Source organism: Malurus melanocephalus, unplaced genomic scaffold (assembly GCF_030028575.1).
Source record: "Malurus melanocephalus ecotype Western Australia unplaced genomic scaffold, MMel_1.1 scaffold_38, whole genome shotgun sequence".
NCBI classification, from domain to species: domain Eukaryota; kingdom Metazoa; phylum Chordata; class Aves; order Passeriformes; family Maluridae; genus Malurus; species Malurus melanocephalus.
In genome coordinates this window covers 3,258,856-3,282,714 of record NW_026623270.1, presented here as the reverse complement: position 1 = coordinate 3,282,714, position 23,859 = coordinate 3,258,856, and the positions used below count along the sequence as shown (strand labels likewise).

Sequence of the window (23,859 nt, the reverse complement as noted above, 5' to 3'; positions counted from 1 at the left end):
TTGGTATGTGGATTTTGTCTAAATCTGTATCAGCAGCTGAACTTTGGGGAGTTCATTAAAGAAAATAGTAACTTTAAGGTTGATTTCAGCATGCAAAAATATGGAATTACACCTTCCACTGAACTTTAACACCCCCGTGCAGATGAAGGAAATTTYACCTATGGGAACTCATCAATTCCTGAACATCAGAAATGGCTGATCTTCACTTACACATCATATGGAACATTAAAACTGAAGAGTTCAATCCGAACTGGCAACAACTACCAATAGTAACCGAAAAATGTTGCAGAAGTTRCAATAAACTTAGCTGGATTGGACAGATAGATAAGGAACTCTCTTCACAGCAAGGCTTGAGGCAAAACTTGTAGATCTGCAAAGAAAGGCAGATGGTGCACATCTCTCACCTTACTGAGCAGATTTCATGCAGATTTTCTGTAGTTCAGTTTTCAGAAAAACCACTTTTACTCAGACCAGCAGCTAGACCACATCAACAGTCCGTTATTATGAAGGTGGTTTCATTAAAATAGGCACTAGTACTGCACAAAAGCAGAGGATATCAGAAGATAGCAGAACATAACCCTGACTCTAGGGACAAAATGACAAAGATCTAGTTATCCTACCTGCAGAAACTAGGAAGAATTTCTGAAGCTATATTTGCCTGACCACCTCTCACATTTCAACAGCATAARCATTTAAAACTGTTTTGTGCTCAAGTACACTACTGATGTATTCAGGTTSTGAAGTCTTAAAACACAACTCACAAGTCAGCCAGCCCAGGAGAAGTCCAAAAGTTTACTGATCTCAAGCTCTGAAAGAGTTCACTCAGTTTTTTGTCAAATTCTATGGAATTTGTGTTATCTTGGTAATTTCAATAAAAATTTAAAGTATTATTAAAATGAACATAATAAAAACTTAATAAGATTAGTTACGTAAAATATGTAGCACTAAAGAACATTAATGTAAACAATCATTCAAAAGAACACRAACAATATGTGTTTCTTTCTATGTTTTCCAATGGCTCTTTGCAATCTCTTGATACCATACCAGGATTAAAGAAACAGTAGCATTAAAAGAAAAGCTTAGAGTTTTATTGAAACTAAACCATGGAGATTCACTCTTCTTAAAATGCCCAYACACAACAGTAATGACCTGGCTTGAACAGATTTGGAAAATCATTTCCATTTTGCTATGGATTACTAGGCAGCTTCAGACCACCAGGAAAAGAATCATATGCATGTGTTTATATCCACAGACAAAAATAAAAATGCATCTTCAATCAAGCAAAAGAACTAAACATTTTAAATTGAAATTATTTATTAAGAATTCTACAATTTGTGATGSAAATAATCAGAAAAAATTGCCCTCTTTCTCTTGAATGATCAAGGACTTGGGAYTTTAATGCACTGAATGGCAGTTTCTGGGAGAGTATGGGTATGTTTTTAACATTGACACCCTGTCTAAGAAAAAAACATGCCAACAACAAAGAAACAGTTAAAAACACAATCTTAATCTACACACCAACAAAATGAGACAAATGTTCTTAAATTTGGGTTGGATTTTTTCCTTTCTGTTACCATTTCCTATTATCTGGGATATTTAATCATCTTGATTTACTTGAAAGCCTGCCTCTTAAAAGATCAATGGTGTAAATTTCCTACAAAAYATTTCAYTGACATGGATAAATCATTAGCAAATACTTAAACTTACTTTAAAATAAAAAAGTTTCACAGCAATTCCTCTAGGCAATTATTCAAATTACTTGCTAACAAAATGTTTTTTAAATCTCAATGGTCAAAAAAAATCATCACAGATTTCAAGTCTGCCACCTGAGACATGAACTAAATGGAAGAAACTCTAGATATTCTTAAGTTAACAYATCAGTGAATGTCTTAATTTTTAATTTAAAAAACCAGTTCAATTTCACTACCTGGTCATCAGGTACAACACTTAGTCACTGAAGCCTCAATACWTTTATGATGAAGGAAATGGTGATCACTAAACGCACACAACAGGCAGTATAACTGCTTGTGCAGGGGAGTCATTAAATTTGGTCTAATTTTCCATTATTACTTCCMTTTGTCATGTTCATCCAAGTTACATTACTCTTCCTTACGCAAAATTAGATGCAGAAGAGATTTGGATAAATCAAGAGAAAAGAAATATGAGGAGAAAACAAACAAATCAAAACCTATGTTTACTTCTTGCTGAACCTAGCATAGGCTTGCTATATCCAATGCCTTCCCATTCATGGCAGTTCCCTAAGAGATTTCTCCTCAGCAACCAGAAACCTGCATCAAAGGTGCAGATTCATTGTAGATAAGCCTTCAGCATGATGAAGAACACCAAGCTGTCATTTTTAATCATTTAACATCCAAATAATAAAAYATTTGGGGAAATATCTTTTGCATGTTTAACAACAGAACGCTCACATCCTGACAATGTTTGAATATATACTGATATGAAGCATCATACACACTGAAAAATTAGGAATCTGGTCTTASGTGAGGTGTGAAATTCTATGGAATTAGTGTTATCTTGTAAATTGGAGTTACTAACTTTTGTGATACAAGTTTCTTAGGTAACAAAGGTAAAAAAATGTAGTAAGAAACAAATCCATAGATGGTTAATAACTTCAGCCACAGTCAAGTTAACTTGCCTTCACTTTTACTGGGAAATGTAGATTCAAAAGCAGGTATATGTGATGAAAACACCATTAACACAACATGATCAGAGAAATAGGCAAAGCAAGTTTGTCATACAGCAGCATGACATATTGACTGGAGGAGAAAAGTGAAATAAGGAAACATAATGAACTACAATGGATTGTGAACTGGACAGGGAATCAATTTTTCAGTCCTTCAATTAGGAAAGAAAAGCTGATTTCTAAGATGCTAGCGTGGAAAGTAACAGAACATGGCAAAAGCCCAAGTATGAAAGACATAAGGAAATCAAAAYGACCAAATAGTGACCTATCAGTTGATAGCTGAAGATATAGAAAGGGGGGAAAAGGTTACAGATTTAGAATCAAGACTTTCAACCAAGCAAGTTAACAGTAAATAATTCACCAATTATCCAGTCTTTTCCTCCTCAGCACCTCTATATGGCAGATTCATAATAAAAAGAAACTCWGGTCAGTGCTATTTGTATAAACATGGGCAATTATTTCTGTGCTTAGCATGATTTCCAACCCTACAGTAACCTGCACATAGACAGCTTCCTAGAAATGTTKTCTGCTAAAAGATCTTACTTTAAATATATTTTAGGGGGAAAACTTACTCTAGCTTGAAGACATGTGTTTGACTATTTTCAGTTTGGAAGAAGTGAAGATTTAAATAATTACTCTGTAAAGGTGAAAAATATTTGTTTTAATTAGCTTTAATGCAGAAAGAATAATTCTAGTTTTAAAAAGGCATTTTTAAACATTGACAAGTACTTTCAAGAATCACCAAAACAAAGCAGGTGAACACCTCATAGCAACAGCACATTCAAGGATAGCACTTTTGCTGTGAAGAGTGCATTTTAAACAAGTTTATTTCRCGTATGTCAAATTATGCATCTATAATACCTCAAATTAACAGTGCAAAAACATGTTTACAATGCAACAAGAAGTTAAAAATCAAAACAACAAAACAATGTACTGCAACATTCTTCAGTCACTTGTCCCTAAGCACATGCTGAAAAATATGCAGTTCCATGACCCTCTTTATTAGTTTGTCCTTTTTAAGACATGAAAGCAAAGATATGGCTTATAAAGAATACTTGCCTAAATCTGCATTGCAAATTCCCAACATCATTTTTTACTGCCCTAACACAATAATCGTTACATTACAAAAAAGTTAATTTTATAGTTAAGGCAACAGTGAAGRGAGCAATAAAGCAAATGTCATGAATGGAGAATTTCATGGCCACAAAACTGAAGCACTAGTAACTGTCAATAACAGCTTATACTGAAGAATAATCTTTATAGCTGTTTTAAAGGAAATGAGTATGTAGCCTACAGGAACCTTCCATTTATGYTTTTATTTGGAAGCAAAACCAACTAATAAGTTCCCATTCTACCCAGCCCTCCAACCCATAACAAAGTTCACTGCTTCTCTAACCATAATACTACAACTTAGAGACACTGAGGAGTTAAAATCTTGGTGTTTCACAAGTCATCAGAAAGTGACCCAGTCTTGCAGTCTTACTGCCTACTTCACAAGCAATTCTACAAGAACAGTCAAGAGAAGAATTGTGGCATAAGCGCAGGATCAATAACCCCTCAACCAGGATTTGTTACARAAGAAAACATAGTGTCAGTACAACCTGCATTATTTTCTTTCAGTTCTRCAAAATATACACTAAGTTACACACTTATTTACTAAGTTACATAGAAGACAAACACTGGACAACATCAAATTAACCTCCTCCAATTTGCGTTCTTATTTCTAGTATATTACTCCAAATGAATTTTCTGCAACATTTAGTCTTCTGTAACCAATAATTTTAAAGTCTGTTAAAACATACCTGGAAGAATTGTATCACATTAAACAGTACTTTCTTCTAAAACTATTCCCAAATTGAACAACAAAGTATCATCTTRCCTGAGGAACTCTGACTTAAAAGTTATTCAGTTATTGGTCTTAATTCAGCAGCTGCTCTGCAYTGATAAAGCCCCACACCATGGCCGGAGTCCCATGAAAGCTGACAACACAATCTTGCCGTAAGATCAAAGCCTTTGTGCTTCCACAATATTTTATTGCCAATCCACTATTTCCCTATTTCATACCYCTCAAAACATTTTGGCCATGCATATGCAAAACAGAGAGGGGGAAATTACAGACTGTAACTTTCCAAGTAATTACCATCACTGCATGCTTTGAGATTAGAATATTAAGCACTTTTATTTTACTTTCCTCTTCCTATACTACTATTGCTGTGTACTAACTAAAACGGTTTTTAGCTTTGATATTATTATTTACAACGCCCTAAACAGTTTCCATGTGTTGAAAAACTGTCATTGTCTTCCGCAACAAAGAAACTGGTTTTGCCTTCAGGTTCTGAGTGCCATAGACAATTCTGGCAAAAACTGCTTTTTGGATATTTTTAAAGCTTAACATTGATTTTTACAACAGAAAGTTTTTTCCTGCTGTGTAAGAGAACAGTATTTCACTAAAACAGTGTTTCCTTCCAGTTGCAGAGCAAAACAAAAAAAAATGCATTGCAACTCTTGTAATTAGGTAAGTTATTATCTAGTCATTAAACAGTTTACAATGAAACTGCACAATGTTTAACAGATTTACAGCAAAACTCAAAGTCACTTCAACAATATATTATTCTTCTGGATATAACAGTTTTCAAAAGAAAATACTGGAAAAGACCRCAAAATCAGATGATCTAACATAAGCAGAGAAAAGGAGAAAATAGAAAACAAGGGTGATTCTCTTATGACTCCAGAATAAAGGGGAGGCCATACAGCTGAAGTTGTGTGTGGTGTTGTAGCATCACTAAAATAAGAGACAACTGCCATAATACAGGCTCCAAATCTACATCATTTTACACCTAGTACACGGACTTCAGAGGAGGAAGGGAAAATCCAGGAGCAGAGAAGAGAGACACTTCTAATTAAGACAGGTTAATTCTATTCCTAATATGAAAAATGGAAGCTCTGAATACAGAAGGTGGTGTTGCTCCGTCCTCTCAGGACCTGCAGACTTCAGGATGTACTSAAGTATATCGGCAGAGAAACGCCCGCCCAACACTTTCCACGTTCAGCACGGGGACAGCACAAATCCTCGGTGAGCACAAGGAGCGCCCAGTGTCGAGCAGCCACCGCAAAGCTCGGCTGTCACGGCWCGAGTCCGCAATTCCGACAGTTTTTCCCTCTCCTCTCCCCGCGGTCCATGCCCACCCCTTCCAGCGGTGCCACTCCGAAGCCCGCCAGGGGAGGAGGGACTGCTGCCACACGCCCCCTTCTCCAACACAAACAGCCGCGGCCTCTTCGGCGCGTTTCCCAAACCCGGGCGGCTCCCGCTGCGTTGTTCAGCCCGGGCCTCAAGGACCGGAGGGCGCCCGCCGACACCAGCACTCCCGCCGGCCGGAGCGAAGCCAGACGGACGCCGATCCCGGTGCGTGCGGGTGATCACGGGCCCTCCGGCACTGCCGCCGCGGCCCCGCCTCAGTTCGCACAAGGCAGACAGGGACGAGGCGACGGGAACGGGGCCGGGGAGGGGGGAACGCGGCGAGCCGGGAACAGCCACGGCCGCCGCACGGCGCTTCCCCTCCGGGACCGCCATCGGCGCCGCCCCGCCCGCCGCATTGCCTCCCGCAACAACAGCCCGGCCGGCCCTGCGACACCGGCCGCCGCCTGGACACACACACCCCGTGCCCGAGCACCCGGGCACGCACGGACACACCCCCGGCCGGACACACAGACACGCACACGCAGACACGGGCGGACGGGCAGACGGACGCACAGACACACCCTGCCGAGCGCCGGCGCCGCTCGCTGTGACAGTTGGCGGCGGGTCGGACGGGCGCCGCGGGAGCGCGCGGTCGGTAACGGTCACCGGTAACGGCCGCCCCCCTGCCCAGGGGCCCCGCCCGCCCGCGCCCCCGCCCCAGCACTCACTGCGGAGGTTGTGGATGAGCTCGGAGTGGCTGGCGCCGCCCGACTTCCAGGCCATCGCTAGGCACACTCTGCGGAGCAGGTACAGAGCCGCCTTCAGCGCCGCGACTGCGCACAGCAGCTTCCCCAGGAAGGACACAACCTCCAGCGCCGACACAGGCGCCGCCTCCTCGCCGCCTCCTCCCGCCGCCGCCGCCGCTCCGCCGGCCCGTGCCGTGTCCCCCCCTCCCCGCGCATGCGCGCCCACCGCGCTCAGGGGCGCGCGTGGGGAGATCCCCGCACGCCGGGGCGGGGATGCTCAGCRGCTGCTCCCGAACCGCGCGTGTGGCTGCTGGGACCCTGCATCCCGCGCTGGCGGCGAGACCCCGGTTCTGCCCTCGCCCGAGAAACGGCGGCGGGGCGGGACGGGTCTGGGGGCGCGGGTTTGTGAACTTGGGCGTTCTGTTAATAAATGAGATAGCGAAGCGGGTCATCGGTGCACACACACTTTCCCCCCCGCCCCGGCCTTGGCCGCTCCCATGACACCAGCCGGCACACGCCGGGTACCGGAGAAGGCGCTGTCGGGACTGGCGGGCCCCATCGCGGCCCCGTTGGGAGCAGCTCCCGGCTCCGGCCCAGCGCGCGACCCGCCGCCCTTGCGACGGAGCCAATTAGCGGCGTCTCCCGGCGCGGCGCTTTGCATGGTGCGCGCCTATTGGCCGCGGCCAGCCCGCGCGGGCCAGGCCTACGTGTCGGAGGCCGCCATTGGTCAGGGGGCGCGGGAGCTGCGGGAGCGTTGTGTGGCCCCGGCAGATGGTGAGGGCGGGTGCGACCCGGCACCCGGGAAACAACGCCAAAATTGGAGCGGGATGGAAGGYTTTGGAGAGTTGGCATAGCTGTATATTGGCTAAAAGCTGCCAAAGTACCGACGCTCCGACAAGAGCATCTATCGGTGCAATGCCGACGACATACGACAGAGTTGCAAATTAAATTTAATTTAAAAGTTGTCCAGGTCAATAGCTCAGTATTTAGTAAATGCCGATGGGCCTGTATTCTGTCCCAGCACAGGAACACGATGAAGTAGCAATCTGAAGGGGAAAGTAGCACCTTCGATTCCTCCCACAGCCTGTAGCATAATGAGGAAAACCAGAGAATTCACTTCCTACAGTCATGTAGTATTCCTGCCTACTCTGAAACTCCTTAATGATTATTTTTGCCACCAATATTTATTTGCCACCCRTTATTTATATACGTTTCTGTTGCTTAAAGGGAAAGCGTATACCATAATTGCAATTTCAAGGAACCCATTGTCAGTGCTGTGAYTTCTGCATTTGGTGTCACCTTCTGGTCCCTGCAAATGGGCTTCATATTCCTGGGAATAGTTTTACAGTGCTTCCTTTCTTAACCAGTCCCACTGGCACAAGTATTTTATCTATTTGGTACCAAATGGCAGGGTTTTCAGTTCGTGGGTTTTGAAACATGAGGATAAGTACTTGATAGGTAGGCCCTATCAATAGTATATTGTATAARCATTGGAGAAAATAAGGTGTCATCCAGCAGACATAATTTCAAGTATATTGTTTCTTGAAAGCATTTCTAATACAAGGACACAGCCTAACATACCATCATGGGAAACACAGATTACATCGTCTGTGAGAGAGCCCATATTGGCTGGRAATGTTGAACGTGTTCCAGCTCCACACAGCACAGGTATTTCATCCAATCATTGCTGGCTCAGGTGAAGAAAATGAGGTGAAGGTGGGAATCTGCTTCTCTACTTTGCAGTCCGTTGCTCAATGCATATGCCAKCTCCCATCCATAGACTTCCAGATATTTCCCATCTGATTCTTTTAGTCCTGGAGACAGACCTGCTGCTTCATTCTGTATTCTCCATCTAACTTCTCCTAGGCACGATGTGGCAACTGCACAGCCCGCCCCAGAATATRAAAGGTCTCCCTGTTACATCCAGTGGGCTGAGAGAGAAGGAAAGAAGGCATGGAGTTAGAGGAATTCTCAAAGGGCAGCAAGTACAGAGAACAGACAGACATTGTAAAACTACAGCACAGAAATACTTAATTGTTTTAAATGCAAAAGACATTTTCTGTTGTCAGATGCAAGCAAACTGCATTGCTTTCACATAGAGAGGCTGTTGGCAAGAAAATAGCTGGACCATGTTTAAAAGCATTCCAGGGATACTTACCCCCTTGGGAGACCAGAAACRCAAGAGAAGCCATTTACATACAAAYTGATGCTGCTTACCATGACCAGCTTGAATTAGGCTTAGGCTGGTCCCAGAGTACCAAGAGTGAGCCCACATTTCTCTCTTAGGAATTTGCAGTTCTTGCTCAGTCACTTTCTGACTGAATGTACCTATTTGCCATGTGCTTGGCATGACAATTCAGAGAATTAAAACCAGTGTGTGCCTTCCTTAGCGATATCTGGAGTGTCTTGGATGGATACCAGGCCTGTGTGAAGGAAACAGCATTTGGCTTGGCAGGCTTCCAAGAGCTCTGACAAGCCAAATTGCTTCAAAGGGCCTTGGGAAACTAACATGCACCAATAGTGGCAGGATGCACCCATTTATGCAGAAAAAAAAAAAAAATAAGAGTCCTAACGCTTTCAGTTCCACAATCCCAGACCATTAGTCCATTTTTAAACCTGCTAGGAGCACATCCATTGAGATAAAACTAAAAGCACCATAGACAATCCTTACTAGAGTAAAATACAAGCAGATTTTTTTAAAAATCATGTTCTGGCCATCATCATCTATGTGGAACCTCTCCATTTGCTCTGATACTCAGGATTTCTGTATCCTACTTCCCCTCACTTGTCCAAACCAGTGTGAGCACCTTGGTCCCTGGATGTCCACTGTCACTTGCAGGCACCTCCATCTTCCACAACTACAGCCATCTTCCCTAGACTCTCCAGGGAGCTGCTGCATGGACAGTCCTCTTAGGGAAGAGGCACAGGAATGCCAGCAGCCAGAGTGGGCCATCATTTGATTGTTCTGACATGAAGATCCCACTAACTGTAAGCAAGTTGGCTTTTTGCCTTGCTGCACATTCACCCACATCCTCTAGCTGTACTTTCATATATTTTATATATAAACCTCTCCAAGCTACTATTTCTGTTTCATCCCTTCCCTCCCACTTCATAAACCCATTAGATTTTTTTTAATTCTTTGAATTTAGAAAGAATTTGAAAAATTGCTCATCACTGTCTGCTCCCATCTGCTTCTGCATATACATACCACAAGCAGAAATTTCCTTGTGAAATGTTCCTGCTGTACATTTCCGCAGTTATGTCCCAAACCCTACACTAATTGGCTTTTACACCTACACTCACTCCTCTCCCTGACTCCATTCTGTTTTTTAACTTAATCACTCTCCATCTCATTTCTTTTCCTATAAACTCAAACCAATTTGACATGTACCTTTTGTATTGCCATTTTAGAAGTTTACATTATTTTGAACTCTGCATCCATTATTTTGAGCTCTGCACTCAAAGATGAGGTGAGAAGGATATASTCACATCAGTGACTTTCCCCATTAGGGAGCAGCAGAACTGGGACTGCTTCATGAAGGAAGGTGAGCCTTCCAAGGACACCATCCCACAGTGTCTGAGCAGAGCAAGCAGAGCAGAGTTGGGGACAGAAACGGTTTTGCCATCAAGCAAAGTGACAAGTCAGACCCCAAGTCAAGCCAGCCACTAAGTCTGGGCAACCTGGTTGAGCACAGGCCCTCCTAGACCACAGCTCAGGCCACACGAGCAGGGTGCCCCAGCCCAGATGGGAGCCTCAGCCAAGGACGAGGCTTCTGAGCGCTGTTACATCTGCTCTGCAGTACCCTGCACAGTGACTGTGCTTGTTCAAGAGACTGAACTGGGCACAACTCCAGGAATTCTTACCASCTGTAAACATTGTTTTGGTATCTCCAAATAACTTGCTTTAAATATTGTCCAATGATGATTGGAGGAAAGCAGATTGTAAACAAATCGAGTTCAGAATTAGCTTTATCCTGCCCTGGTACAACCACTGATCTAGTAAGTGCCKTTATTCTCAAGCCCCCTATCGTCTGTCAGAGAGACAGACCTGCTTTCAGTTTTCTTCTCTTTCACTCACACTCCTAGCTTTTGCCATATTTAAGGGTAATCCATAGATGCTCCGTATTGTCTCAGCTGATATGTTTGGACCCAAATCTTAGAGTCAGCTTCATCTAGACTTAACATCCTTATTTGAAAACCTTAGAAATATTAGATGACACATATTTTCTCCTGGTGCTTATTTCCTCCTTTTCTATGTTTATTTAAATCTGTTATTATACTGAAATATATGCTGATGTGCTGAGGCCTGAGCAGCAGGCCTAAGCCAAAGCTAACTCAAAGATGGATCCTGGGCGCTGTGTGACTAACACTATCAGTATTATTTAACTAAAAATAGATGATGAAGATGCTTATGCTAGCTGCTATCACCTTGTGTAGTTATCTGCAAGAAATTGATCATTTTAGAAACCTTCCTGACTGACATAATAGAGGCTTGTTTGTAGGATATGTTAGGAGAAACCCTCCCAGCYGAAGCTTGGGCTCTGGCCAASCCCTGGYTGTGGCTRGTCAGGAAGTGTGCCATCASATCCAGGTGTTTCTGTGCTAAAAATATAATCAAGTCACTTGAACTTGATGATTTGGGACTATAAAAGCTGGACCCACTTCTGGGGTGAATTTGGAGAYCTCACCTATGGGTAGACACACCACATAGGATTTTGCCAGTTGCCGGGAAGGATTCTCCRGGTCCTCACTGYGAAACAGAGCCCCCGAGCATTTGCAGGCTCTGGATGATGGTAAAGTATTTYGGCAATTGGTGCTGTGTCTTTCTCAATCACTATCCTGTCTCTTGTGTAGCAATGATTAGGTGCATTGCCTTTCTTATTTTTGCTTGTTGCTAAAGTCACACATGTAGTTTTATTGGCTGTATCATTTTACTTTTGTGTTGCCTTAATATTCATAGTAAAATAACACCAGTGTTTCCATTGGTGTCTATATCCTTTAAATYGCCCCTGTCAATTGGCAGAACACACACTAACACAGTACACATCTTCCATAGTGACCAAGCACAGAGAATATATTTAAAGGTTTACAGTGCAGCCTAAATCTATCACAGCTCTCACTTCTGTCACATAACATGCTGCCAACATTTTCTTTAAAAAATGTAGGACAGGGAAGAAAAACTGTGACTCTTCCTCTAAGTGAAAATAAGCCTGTAAAATAAGCCAACTTACTTCCCTTAATACTTCCCAAATCCCTTTGAACAAGCACTCCTGAGTAAAGAAATAATCCAAAAACACAAGGTAAAAAACATGCACATAAATCACAAATTAACCAACAAACATATTAGCCTAATAAAATTTTTCAATAAAACCAACATGTTTTCTCTTCAACTTTTATCTGACTAGTCTGTAGATATATTCAGAGGTTGCCTATTGACATATCTTAAAAGTATTATAAGAATAAGCTGGAAATACCCTGGGAGTCGACAGTGACTTGCCGAATTGCTTTTAGCAGCTTATAAAGGGTGCCAGAACCATTTGCTACTGTAGAATAACAATGCTATCACTATGTGCAACAGAGCTGTTTTAAGGAATGTTTGCAGTATGGTAGACTACTATAGCATCCAGCTTTTGGAATATGTTCAGTGTTGGATTCTGCTGAATGTAATTAAGGGGGGAAAAAGTTAAATGAMGCTCAAATGACACATGAAGCACAAAAATATCACTGATTTGGTATCACACCTGAGGGACTGCAAAACAGCATAGCAGAGTTGATGAGGAACTCAAAAATGCTGTAGAGAAGAAATCTGACAGATGCCTTATCAGGAAAATGCAGTAACACAGGCAACAGTTTGTCCAAGTAAGTCCATCTGACAGAACCTCTGACACCTGTCAGCATCAGCTTTGGAAAGAAATGCAGCAGAAAACAAAACTGTAAAAATCTTCGTGAGAAAGCACCTTAGTGGGCTGTCATTCCCCTCGTAAATGAAAACTGACAACATAACTATGTTAGCCTTTAGGKTTTTTTTTACAACTAACCTCTGAACTTTTTATTACATAGTTGTTTAGGTCTCAAGTGAAATACTAGAAAGGAAGTACATGCGTGCTTCTGTTTACCATACTATTTGGGACAAAAAAAATATTCTGTTTATTTCTGTACAGGTAGGAATCTGTCAGAGCAAGAAGACTATCACCCAGAATTACAYTAGCATGGTTTAACCCTAGCCAGCAAGCACCAGGAAGATATTTGGTCACATAAGCTCCACGAAACCCTCAGCTGAAATGGGAGAACTGGAATAAAACAAAGGTAAAAAACACGGGTTGAGAGAATAATAACATCTCTTAATAATTTTAATAATTGAAATTAAAGAGGATAAATAGCCTGTCCCTGGGCAGCAATTGGTCCCTCATAGCCAACTCCCTCCAGTTTATATACTGCRTGTGATATTCKATGGTATGGAATATCCCTTTGGYCAGTTTGGGTCAGCTGTCCTGGCCACGCTCCCTCCTGGCTTCTCGTGCACCTGCTCACCGGTAGAGCAGGGACTGAAAAGACCTCGACTTAGGAYAAGCACCGCTCAGCAACAAGTAAAGCATCAGTGTGTTATCAACATTATTCTCGTAACAAATCCCAAAAAAAAGTGCTGTGGCAGCTACTAGTCGGAAAATTAACCCTGTCCCAGCTGAAAGAGAAGCATAGTTAAAAGCAGGTCTAGACCACAGATGCTTAGTCGCCGTGCATGTCACTCATTTTGAGCAAACAAAAGTTGATGCATGTCATGCAAAGGTGACACACAGGTGGGCGCGGCCCAGCCAAGCAGACAGGCAACAGCGGCACGTTCACTTCTTCCTGCATTTCCTCCTCTCCGGACCCGAACTGYAACCGCCGCCGAGCCGCAAGGCGCCAGTGGAGCGGCTCGCAGCAGCCAGGCAGGGCACACTCCCCGCCCCGGCCTGTCCCGGTAACCGCGGGCATCATCCGCCTCCGCCGCCGCCGCCCCGCTCCCGCCACGGCCCGTCCGCGTCCAGCTCGCCCGCGCGCCCCCGCGCCCCTCCGCGCCCCCGGGCTGTCCCTCCGCGCTCGCCGTCGCTTCGCAGCCAATCAGCGCGCGCGGCGCGGGGCGGGCGGGAGCGGGCGCGGGGCGGGCGCGGCCATGGAGGACGTGAGCGCCAAGTTCGTGTCGCAGAAGATCAGCCGGACGCGCTGGCGACCCCTGCCCCCCGCCGCGCTCCAGTCCCCCGACGTCTTCGCCACCGGCTCCTGGGACAACGAGGTACCGGCCGGGCGGGCCCGGAGGCGCGGCGCCACCTTCCCGCCGGGGCGCGGGGCGGGCGGCCGTGGCACCCCACGCCGCCTCGGTCCCTTGCGCCTCCGCCGCTTGGTGCGGGACAGCGGGGCCGGAGCCGGCCGTGAGCATTGTCCGGCCCGGCAGTGCCGCCCTTCGCTTGATCCTACGGTGCTCGCGTCCCTAAGGAAGCCGTGGGGCCGCCCCGCCGCGCGGCAGCGTTATCCCCCTGGCAAGCGCTTCCCTCCGGCCGGCGGCAGCTTCCTCAGGAGCGGTGCGCAGCCCGCAGCCTATTGCYTTCCCTGGCTGAGGCGTATTGCTAGGTACTTTCAAAAGCGTTTTCGAGTAAATGTGGCGGTTTTGTTTCCGTTCAGGAYAATAGGATCTCCATTTGGTCTTCTGGCGACCTTGGAAATGCGGGCCTCAATGGTGAATATCATGGAGARCCTCGTCTGCTGTGTGACATCCAGCACAACGGTGATGTTATGGATATGCAGGTAAAATAGCTGTGTTGAATAGATCCGTATTTTTTAAGGATTTGTCCGTTAGGAGAAGTGAGAGTGAGCTGCCAGAATGCTGAGATTGGCCAAATAGTCTTATGAGGAAAAGTGACAAAACTAATCAATATTGCTTTGTGGGTTTGGTTTTTTTTTTTTCCCCTCTACCTATCAGTAATTTAGTTTACTCTAAAATCAAAATTATTACTTTGGTACTAACATTGACTAACAGCATTCTTTCTTATTATSTCTCTCTAGTTTTTGGATCAAGAGAGAATTGTGGTTGCCTCATCRACAGGAACTGTAACTATATTCCGTCATCATCAAAATAACCAGGTATGTAACATGCACTGGCTTTAAGGTGCTATTCTGTGTAATACAGGTCACTTTGATCTAAGCATAAGAAACATCTGCCTACTTTAAAGTCTGTTAGAAAAAGCTCTGACTTTATTCATACGTGGAAAGAAAAAAGCATTTTGCACACATGCTACATAAACTAGATACCAGAGCGAGACAGACTGGGGTATCTCCTTGTGTGTAGCTGTAACCAAGCAGCCCATTCAGTGAAAACATACTTCAAGAGATTAGAGTGTTTTGAGGGAGTAGGCATTAATGGACTTGTACCTGCCTTATTAGAGTTTTTGCATTCTTGGACTAAATTACTCATGTTTAATTCTAACAAATTTATGAATGAATTCTCATGAGTATCACATGAAGGAAGATACATAAGCTCTGTAGTCTTTTGCTTTGATTATAAATCACTGAAAGTAAATGCATGATTACATTTTTATATATGTTCACAATTACAGAGTAAAGGTGAATGGCTGTTAATAGTTTGGTGTTGTATCTAAAATAAAGTAAATTCTTTGCAATCAAGATGTGATTCTAACATTTTCTAAGGGCCACAGTTCTTTTCCYCTGTCCCGAGGAAAGATTGAAGGCATCAACCTAGTGAAAGACATTTTACAACCCATAGTGTTCTTTCTAATGTCTAGGTCATATGAAAACAGTTGTTCATAGAAGTGATTAATGTTTTGTGGAAGGGTTGCATGCTCAAGAGTTGATGAAAATTCARGTCTCTTGATTTGTATTGGTATAGGAGGCTCTTGTTCCCATGAGTTAGGGTGGCTTTCCTGGTGGTTGTTTCTGGTTTCATGAGTATTCTGGAAGCTTTTCTTCATTATTTAAGACCRTAATTTGATGTCTGGTTACTACTTAGACGTTATCTGCCAACCACCGGTGGGAGAAGGCCCATTATCACGTGGATCAAGACACATCTTGTGGTGGAGCAGCCTGTACCGGAGTTGTCTGCAGCAATCCAGAAATTGTCACTGTTGGAGAAGATGGCAGAATAAATCTCTTCAGAGCTGACCAAAAAGATGCAGTAAGAACTATAGGTATGCCAAATAACTGTTTAAATTAGTCTGGTTTGGAGGAGGTTGTTTGGTTTTCAGCTTATGATAACAAAAAAGTTAGTTGAGAACTGATTTTAGTRTTTCAAGTTGAATGTATTTGTTCCAGATTATTACTATATCCCTCCAGAATTCAAATACTTAAAGCATATTTCAGATGTATTTCGGTATTCATTYGGGTATTTATAAGTTCATGGTTTTACAGTAGAATTTGGAGAGGGAAGAGAGAGAACATCATGGAAGATGCTCTCAGGTTCTTCAGGATGAAGTTCTGTGGTGTAAGAAATCTGCTTTACTGATTCCCAATTCGATGACACCTTGACAGTTCCCAGACRCTGAGCTGAATCCTCAACATGTCCTAACATGAAGATAGAACTCCTGTACCTCATTCAGTAGTTAATTCAAAGGAATGCCTTGGTACTTYTGTTATTGTTTAGTGGATTTAAGAGTACAATACAAAGTTGATAGGTTTGTAGTCAATTAAAGCAGGAAAAAATCTCTAAAGTTAGAGATTATGTAAAAGCCCTTTGGAGCCACAAAGATGTATCATTGCTACACCACTTAGTGTTAGTCTGTCATAAAATTTTAAATYCTCTAGAACCTCAGTATTCAGTAATCTAACATTTTAATGGTATTTTGTTGAGTTTTTTCTTCCCACATGCTTAAATTGAAACAGTAGGCAGGAAAGTCATTCAAGTATGTGTAACCAGGCATCAGTGTAAYTTTTTTGGTGTCAATATCTGAAAATGTTTCCATTTATGCAGAAAGATAACMATTCAGCTATATTTTCAGTATGGGCTTACACAAAGAATTTTAAAGTATTTGAGGTGAAAGTAGACTTAACGAAGTTAATCATAATCAAGATGGAAAGTTTATACATAGTAACAGAAATAAAATACAAGAAAATAGTGTGGGTTTTTTCAGAAGGCCTCAAAAGTTTCACCTCAAAGATGAAAATTGCTTGATACTGTAAATTACTCTGACCAAAAGAAGCACTGGGAGAACAGCACCAGAAAAAAAAGAGCCTTGCTATTTTGTTATTAACAAGCACACCATAATTTGGATTTAATTTGATATCACATTGGCWGTTCAGAAAAGGTCTACAAATTGGTGAATTAAGTGTTTCTGTATAAAAGTGCTTAATGTTGTCTGCAAGAGTTACTGTCTCTTTTGTTTAGAACTTCATAATTGAAAACTCCATTGTTGCTTCCTGTCAGTAGGTGCTGGGCATTTAAAAAAATTTAGAAAATCATAAACTTTGCTGAGCTGATTCGTCTTCTAGGAACTACAGAAAGAAATCTTACAAATCAGCAAGTAGTTCTGTGTTATCACCTGAGTTAATTTAATACAGCTTCCTACAGATTTTTCTCAGTAGTGTTTGATACAATATGCAAGGGCTCCTTTTTCATAGGGTGTTTGCAGATACTAGTCTGTCTCTGACTCTGAAACTGCAGACGTTATGGACATGTTTAAGCAGCTGTTTTATGCTCTCTATTTAAGGTTATTTTGTTGCAATTAAATGGAGACCAGCATTCCATATGTTTACCTTAATGTTTTCCTCATCTCTTGCAGACAATGCAGACAGCAGTACACTCCATGCAGTGACTTTCCTTCGCACAACTGAGATCTTGACAGTAAATTCAATTGGACAGTTAAAAATATGGGACCTCAGACACCAAAGAAATGAGCCATCTCAAATATTTTCTTTGTAAGACCTCTACTTTTTTACTTACTTACTGAAAAGCATGTGCTACTGAATAGTATATATATATATATATATATATATATATATATATGTATATATATTCAGATTATATATATATATATAATCTGAATAAAATCTCTCCTAATAGCTTCCTAACAAGAGGATGGTAAATTACTGACTTTTTAAAAAGGATTTTCACTTCTTTGGTATTTAAATAATCAAAAGCAGACTGCTTAATGACTGAACCATTGTTGTGAGTAAGCATTGTGTTTAGCTGGTCTGTTCTATGATTTAACTTTTGAAGGACTATTACACGTGTACACTTGCTCTTTTTTGAGAGAAAAAACCTTCAATCCTCAACTCAAAACTTTTTACCTGTTTATATTTGCTTTTCTCCACAGGCCTAATGTAAGTTTTCTGGCATTTGGAATGTATTTGAATGGTAGCCTTGTGYCTTACAAGGTACTGTGAGAAAACATAATGAGCTAGATTTCAATCCTATTRTTGTCTATGTAATAATTCCCATTGCTGTTAATAGGCTGTAGTCTGCATACCTGATTTTGTTAGTGCCCAGTCTCCCCTCGTAACTTTTAGTGTATACTGAAACTGTAATTATATCATGYACTTCAGAGTAATATTATTATTGTAGGTATACATAGAGTATTATTTGCATGCAAGGCTCTCTCACTCCTGTAAAGCTGTCAGTGCTGTGTAGAAGTCAGATGTGTACCATAGGGCACAGAACCTGATCCTCATCCGACTGTAGCTTCATGTTATTGCTATACCTCTGGTTTCCAGTAGATGTCATGTGCCTTCAGCCTGGGGTGATCAGATGCTACAGGAATTGAAGGTGCCGTCAATACTGATACCTTGCTTGTCAATACTCCTCGGAATTAAGAAGGGGGAAATAGAAGCTAAATAAAAAAATGCATGTTTGCGTTATTTGGTTGTTTTATTTTTTTTCTCTTTGCAGGGCAGGAGACAGAGTTCCATTGCACTGTGTGGATAGGCATCCCAATCAGCAGCATATTGTGGCCACAGGRGGCCAGGATGGGATGCTGAGTATATGGGACATCAGGCAGGGTACTATGCCAGTGTCCCTGCTAAATGCTCATGAAGCAGAAAGTAAGTATATGAAATGGAGGGGGAGAAGGAGGTGGCATTTTAGAGAAGTTCCTGATTTCTGTAAAAATAAGATGTTATAACTATGGTATAAAATAATCGCATGCTTGCTACTTTATTGAATCATAGAATGATTTGRGTTAGAAGGGACCTTAGCGCTCATTTACTTYTAGCCTACCATACATGCCAAGGATAGGGGCACCTTCCACTAGACCAGGTTGCTCAGAGGTCCATCCAACTTGGCCTTGAACATTTCCAGGRATGGAACATTCACAACTTCTCAGGGCAACCTGTTCTAGTGCCTCATCACCCTCACAGTAAAGAATTTCTTCCTAATATCTAATCTAAACATACTGTGTCAGTTTAAGGCCATTCCCCTTCATCCCATAATTACATGCCCTTGTTAGAAGTCCCTCCAGCTTTCTTGTAGGCTGAACAGTCCCACCTCTTTCAGCCATTCCTCCTAGGAGAGATGTTCCAGCCTCCTCATCATCTTTGTGTCCCTCCTCTGGATTCACTTCCAACAGGTCCATGTCCTTATATTAGGGACTCCAGTGCAGGATGCACTCCAGGTGTGGTCTCTCAAGGGCAGAGCAGAGGTGCAGAATCCTCTCCCTCACCCTGCTGGTGACGCTGCTTTTGAGGCAGCCCAGGATGCAATTGGCCCTCCAGGATCCAAGTGCACTTTGGTGGGTCATGTCTAGCCTCTCATCCACCAGCAGCCCCAAGTTCTTCCCGGCAGGGCTGCTCTGGATCTGTGTATCCCCCAGCCTATGTTGATACTGGGGGTTGCCTGGACYCAGGTGCAGCACCTTGTACTTGCTCTTGGTAAACTGCATGAGGTTCTTACGGGCCCCTACTCAAGCTTGTCCAGGTCCCTCTCAATGGCATCCTGTCTTTCAGATGCATCAGCCACACCAATCAGCTTGGTGTTGTCTGGAGAATTGCYAAGGATGAACTGTCCATATAATTGATGAAGTCATTAAATTGCACTGGTTGCATTATGGACCCCTGTGGGACACAGCTTGTCACCCATGTCCATCTGGACACTGAGCTGTTACTACCTCATGGATGGGACCATCCAAWYAATTCCTCATCCACTGAACAGTCCRCCTATCAAACCCATATCTCTCCAGTTCAGAAGGTTGTGGAAGACTGTCTCACAGGCATCATAGAAGTCCAGATAAATAACATATATAGCCTGTCCTTCATGTGTTTTAGCCTAGCTTCTAGGAGGGTTTTTYCCATKTTTTTTTCCAGGACCRGAGCTGAGGCTGAAAGGTTAGTGGTTCTCAAGTCTTCCTTTCTAGTCTTTTTAAACATGAGTTTGTGCTCGTCTTCCCTTTTTCCAGTCCCCTGGTACTTTACCTGACTGGCGTAGATTTTCAGATATGTAGAGTAGCTTCACAACTGCATCATCCAATTCTTTCAGGACGCTAGGATGCATCCCATACATCTATGTACATTCAGGTTCCTTAGGTGATCATGAACCTGAGCTTCTCTTACAGTGGGAAGGACTTTGTTTCCCCAGATCCTGTCTTGCAGCTCACGCACTTGAGAAGTATGGGAAGAGAGGTTGCCATTGAAGATTGAGGCAAAAAAGTTGTTGAGTAGCTCAACCTTGTCCTTGTCCAKTGTTACCAGTTTTCCAGCATTGATTACTGGGGGGTGTACACCTTATCTGAACTCCCTTTTCTAGCTGACATACCTGTAGATGTCCTTCCTGCCATTCTTTTCATCCCTTGCACTTCCAGCTTCTCCATCGCCTTCCTCACTCATCCTGTACAACCTTCATCTCTACACTGTTTCCAAGATACCTACTACTACTCCATGTATTTTCATCTGTTTGGCTTCCTYCTCTTTATATGAGACTGTTCTTAACTAAAATTGAACTCTAGATAAAGTRAAAGTAGAGTTAGTAGGCAATTYAWTGAGCTGTTARATGCTCATTAAATGATYAGATGATTTGATCAAAATGGCTSTGTTTCTAGCRGGGTAGGTGTATAAACAGTYATGGAAGCYGTGTTAGACAGATACAGTAAAGCASAATGCAGATTCTAACAAACTTGAAAACGTGAAGAGGAAGGGGAGACGCAAGATACGACATTCATTCAGTTCCTCCACAGTGCTGAAGTAGCTCATTTTCCTGGTAATGACATGAACAAGAAAGCAATTTTATGCTGAAAATTTCTTGATTAGATGCTGCCATTATATTAAAGGAGTAAAAGTACTTCTTGATATAAAATTTTGCTGACTTGAATGTCTTCTGCAGTTGTGGTATTTAGACACAAAATAATGTCTGTCCTGGGAAAGAATGCCTGCTGTATGCAGATTTAAACTTAATAGCAGGAAAGATGATGTGAGATAGTACGCTGAATGCCTGAATTCAGATAAGATTTTAACCTTTAATGATTTTCATAATACTGAAAATGCAACAAATCAGGGTCTTTTTCTTTTTTTTTTCTTCTTTTTTCTTTGCACCCTTCTCCCTGCCAGCAGAGGGAGAAGTGCAGTATATAACTAATGATGGGGYTTTGGGTTTCCTACCCACACACAATTAAGAATGGAAGGTTTTGATGAAGGCATCATTTCTTGTAAATGCATGTCTACATCRTACCATCCAAATGCATTGATTGAAGTACTTGAGACTTGTTCTGAAGTGGTTTTGTTTGATACTTCCAGTGTGGGAAGTTCACTTCCATCCTTCCGACCCTGATCATTTATTTACATGTTCTGAAGACGGATCTCTTTGGCACTGGGATGCTTCCACAAATGTATCTGAAAAACCATCTTTTCTTCATCAAGGTAAGARTGTTTGAAGTCTGTGCACTGAATTTTTCAGCTGGCAACATCATTACTGAGTCAGTGTTCTCACATGATCCAATTAATAATATAGTCCTAATAGAGAATTAAAARCCAGTTTCTTTTCTTAGAAAGCAAGCTCTGATAAGCACTTGAGGAAGACTGCTTATAAAGCTAACACTTGTGCAGGGGATTTTGTGGTCTGATTTTGTTTTTTTCAATTTGCTACCCTTTGACCAATGTGTGAAGGGACACATCTATGATTTCAAACATAGTGTTCACTTAAAAATCATCTGTATGTAGAAAAGACACAGAGGCAGACTGACTGACAGTATTATGAGTCTCTGAGGGAGATACACTAAGTTAGAATACCAAATTAATTGATAGGTTAATGAGATAGTGGAATTATGAATTTATAATTCAGGGYAATAATTGGAACTTTCATTGAATGAAACTGGATCCCTTTGCATGGTGGCAGGATTTTRATGGTATGATACTGATTTATTATAGGCATTTATTTTCACATTCTAATCACAAAGACTACTGCTAAGTACTTGCYACTTCAGACTGTAAATAGTGAGGAAACTTTCAKATGTCACCTGCAGCCTTTGGCTTCGAAGTTGTCATTCAAAGTAAAGTTTTATGTATGGAAATGATAGGATTACTGATTCAAATTGCAATCTGCATGTTYTCAAGTATATGAAGTATAAATCCTTTAGCATCACTTCAGACACCTTCTAATCTTATGCTGAATGACAGTTCTTATACTGCGAGACTTCAGTTTGAGTGTGAAATGTTATGTGGAAAAAATTCAAAGTCAAATATAGGTATATCACTTGCAACAGAGTAAGTAGGGAGGAGGAGCAGTAGAAAATAAGTGTTACTGAAGCAAAGCTGAAAACCCCCAATAGAGCAAGACACTCCATAAACTGACTTGTGTTCTTCTGTCCTTGSTTTAGTATCTGGCTAGAAAAACTTGCAGGTACTTAACATTGTTCAGTTAGATGAGTTCATAGCTGTTGTGATGTATATGTCTTAACTGAGGGCAGAGCTGGTAGAAGGTTTCAAGTACTTGATTTTTTAAGCTACTTTTTCCTTAATTTACCAAAGAAATGACATCTCAACTAATCTGAAAACTGACTTAAATATAAAATTGTATTTCCATTATATCTGACCCGTATCTACTGCGTTTCTCCAAATTCTGAGAATATATAAGCTAAATTGAAACTTATTTCCTTGTTTTCCCTGTTTCCTTTCAGGAGGAAGAAGCACTGCCTATCTTTCCCACAGTACCATTAACCAGTCTGTAGTAAGTGCCTGGCTAAGCAATGATCCTACCAAAGACCGCATGGAAATCACCAACTTAATTCCAAATCAGACTTTGTCTGTGAATAGTTTAGATGTTCTAGGACCATGCCTAGTATATGGTACTGACACAGAGGCTATTTATGTGAACAGACAACTTTTTGCATGAAATGACTGCAGTATCCCTTTGAATTATTGATCARCTTGAACTCTGCTGGGAARTGTCAGGTTCATCCTTAGTGCTACTCATTAGTCTGTTATTGCCGTGTGTGGGAGAGACCTCAGCTTGGTCCTGGTGCTGCGGGAGAAGGGTGAGGTACCTCAGATTCTGACGGCTGTCACTTGATGCTCCAGGATGGGCAACTGAGCAAGCTTAGGTGCCATTTCTTCCCTGCTGCCTGCTTGGTTTTGACAAGCAGGAAGGTGGTCACTAAGGGCAAGATCTCTGCAGTAAAGTGATGTCTGTAATACACATGCACATAAAAACCCAAGGAAAGGTAAACCCTGGATTTTTATTTTTCCCTGTAAAGGTATTTTTCAAGTATCATTTCTAAAGCGAAACTGTGGGCTTCTTAGTAATTCTTTTTATGTCACCTGAGAGAGGTGGGTTTTTTTTTAAAGCAGGTTTTTTATATATCTATATATGTAGGGGAACATAAGTTTTAATGTTAGTTCATTAGAGAATTGGAAGAAAAACTGTTAAAGCTATGAAATGTGAAAGGTTCTATAGGAGTCTAAGCATTCTAGCAACATTATTTTGAATTATTTACATCTTCATCATGGATGCTGCATGTTAAAACTTGATAATGCACCAATAAATCTCCCAACAGAACAGTGGATTTTATAATTAAGAGGTTATWACTGACAGATATGTTGGGTGTGTTTTCAGGTGTAAGAATAAGACTTTGTTAACTTGAGACATAGTCTTTGTCAAAAATTCATATCTGGTTTATTGAAATTTTTGAAAAGTTAAATTTTATTATTACCRTTGTACCTCCCTTTTGTTACAAAGAACCCTTTCTCTTTTTAATAAAAAGTTTTACACAAGAGGAGTGGTCTGACTTACCAAAATACTAAAATATTTAGAATAGATGTGCTTGCAG

The 23,859-nt window shown here is 42.0% G+C and overlaps 2 protein-coding genes across 4 annotated transcripts in view; one reads left to right on the top strand and one right to left on the bottom strand.

Annotated features, from left to right (window-relative positions):
- The window catches only part of PCMT1 (protein-L-isoaspartate (D-aspartate) O-methyltransferase), a 35,766-nt gene extending 29,012 nt beyond the window's left edge, over window positions 1-6,754 (bottom strand). For 2 of the 3 annotated variants that reach the window (XM_057364450.1, XM_057364451.1), the window contains exon 1: window positions 6,611-6,729. In XM_057364450.1, coding sequence (XP_057220433.1) covers window positions 6,611-6,665 — 55 coding nt within the window. In that variant the 5' untranslated portion in view covers window positions 6,666-6,729. Of the gene's footprint in view, window positions 1-6,610 lie in introns of all 3 variants that reach the window. The other variant, XM_057364452.1, reaches the window with a different exon arrangement.
- Window positions 6,755-13,737: 6,983 nt separating this feature from the next.
- NUP43 (nucleoporin 43) lies at window positions 13,738-23,796 on the top strand. The gene is made up of 8 exons (XM_057364449.1): window positions 13,738-13,901; window positions 14,288-14,410; window positions 14,669-14,746; window positions 15,630-15,807; window positions 17,395-17,530; window positions 18,501-18,652; window positions 21,332-21,454; window positions 22,711-23,796. Exons 1-8 carry the CDS (start codon window positions 13,782-13,784, stop codon window positions 22,923-22,925), a joined length of 1,125 nt encoding a protein of 374 aa, XP_057220432.1. The 5' UTR covers window positions 13,738-13,781; the 3' UTR covers window positions 22,926-23,796.
- The last annotated feature ends 63 nt before the right edge of the window (window positions 23,797-23,859 follow it).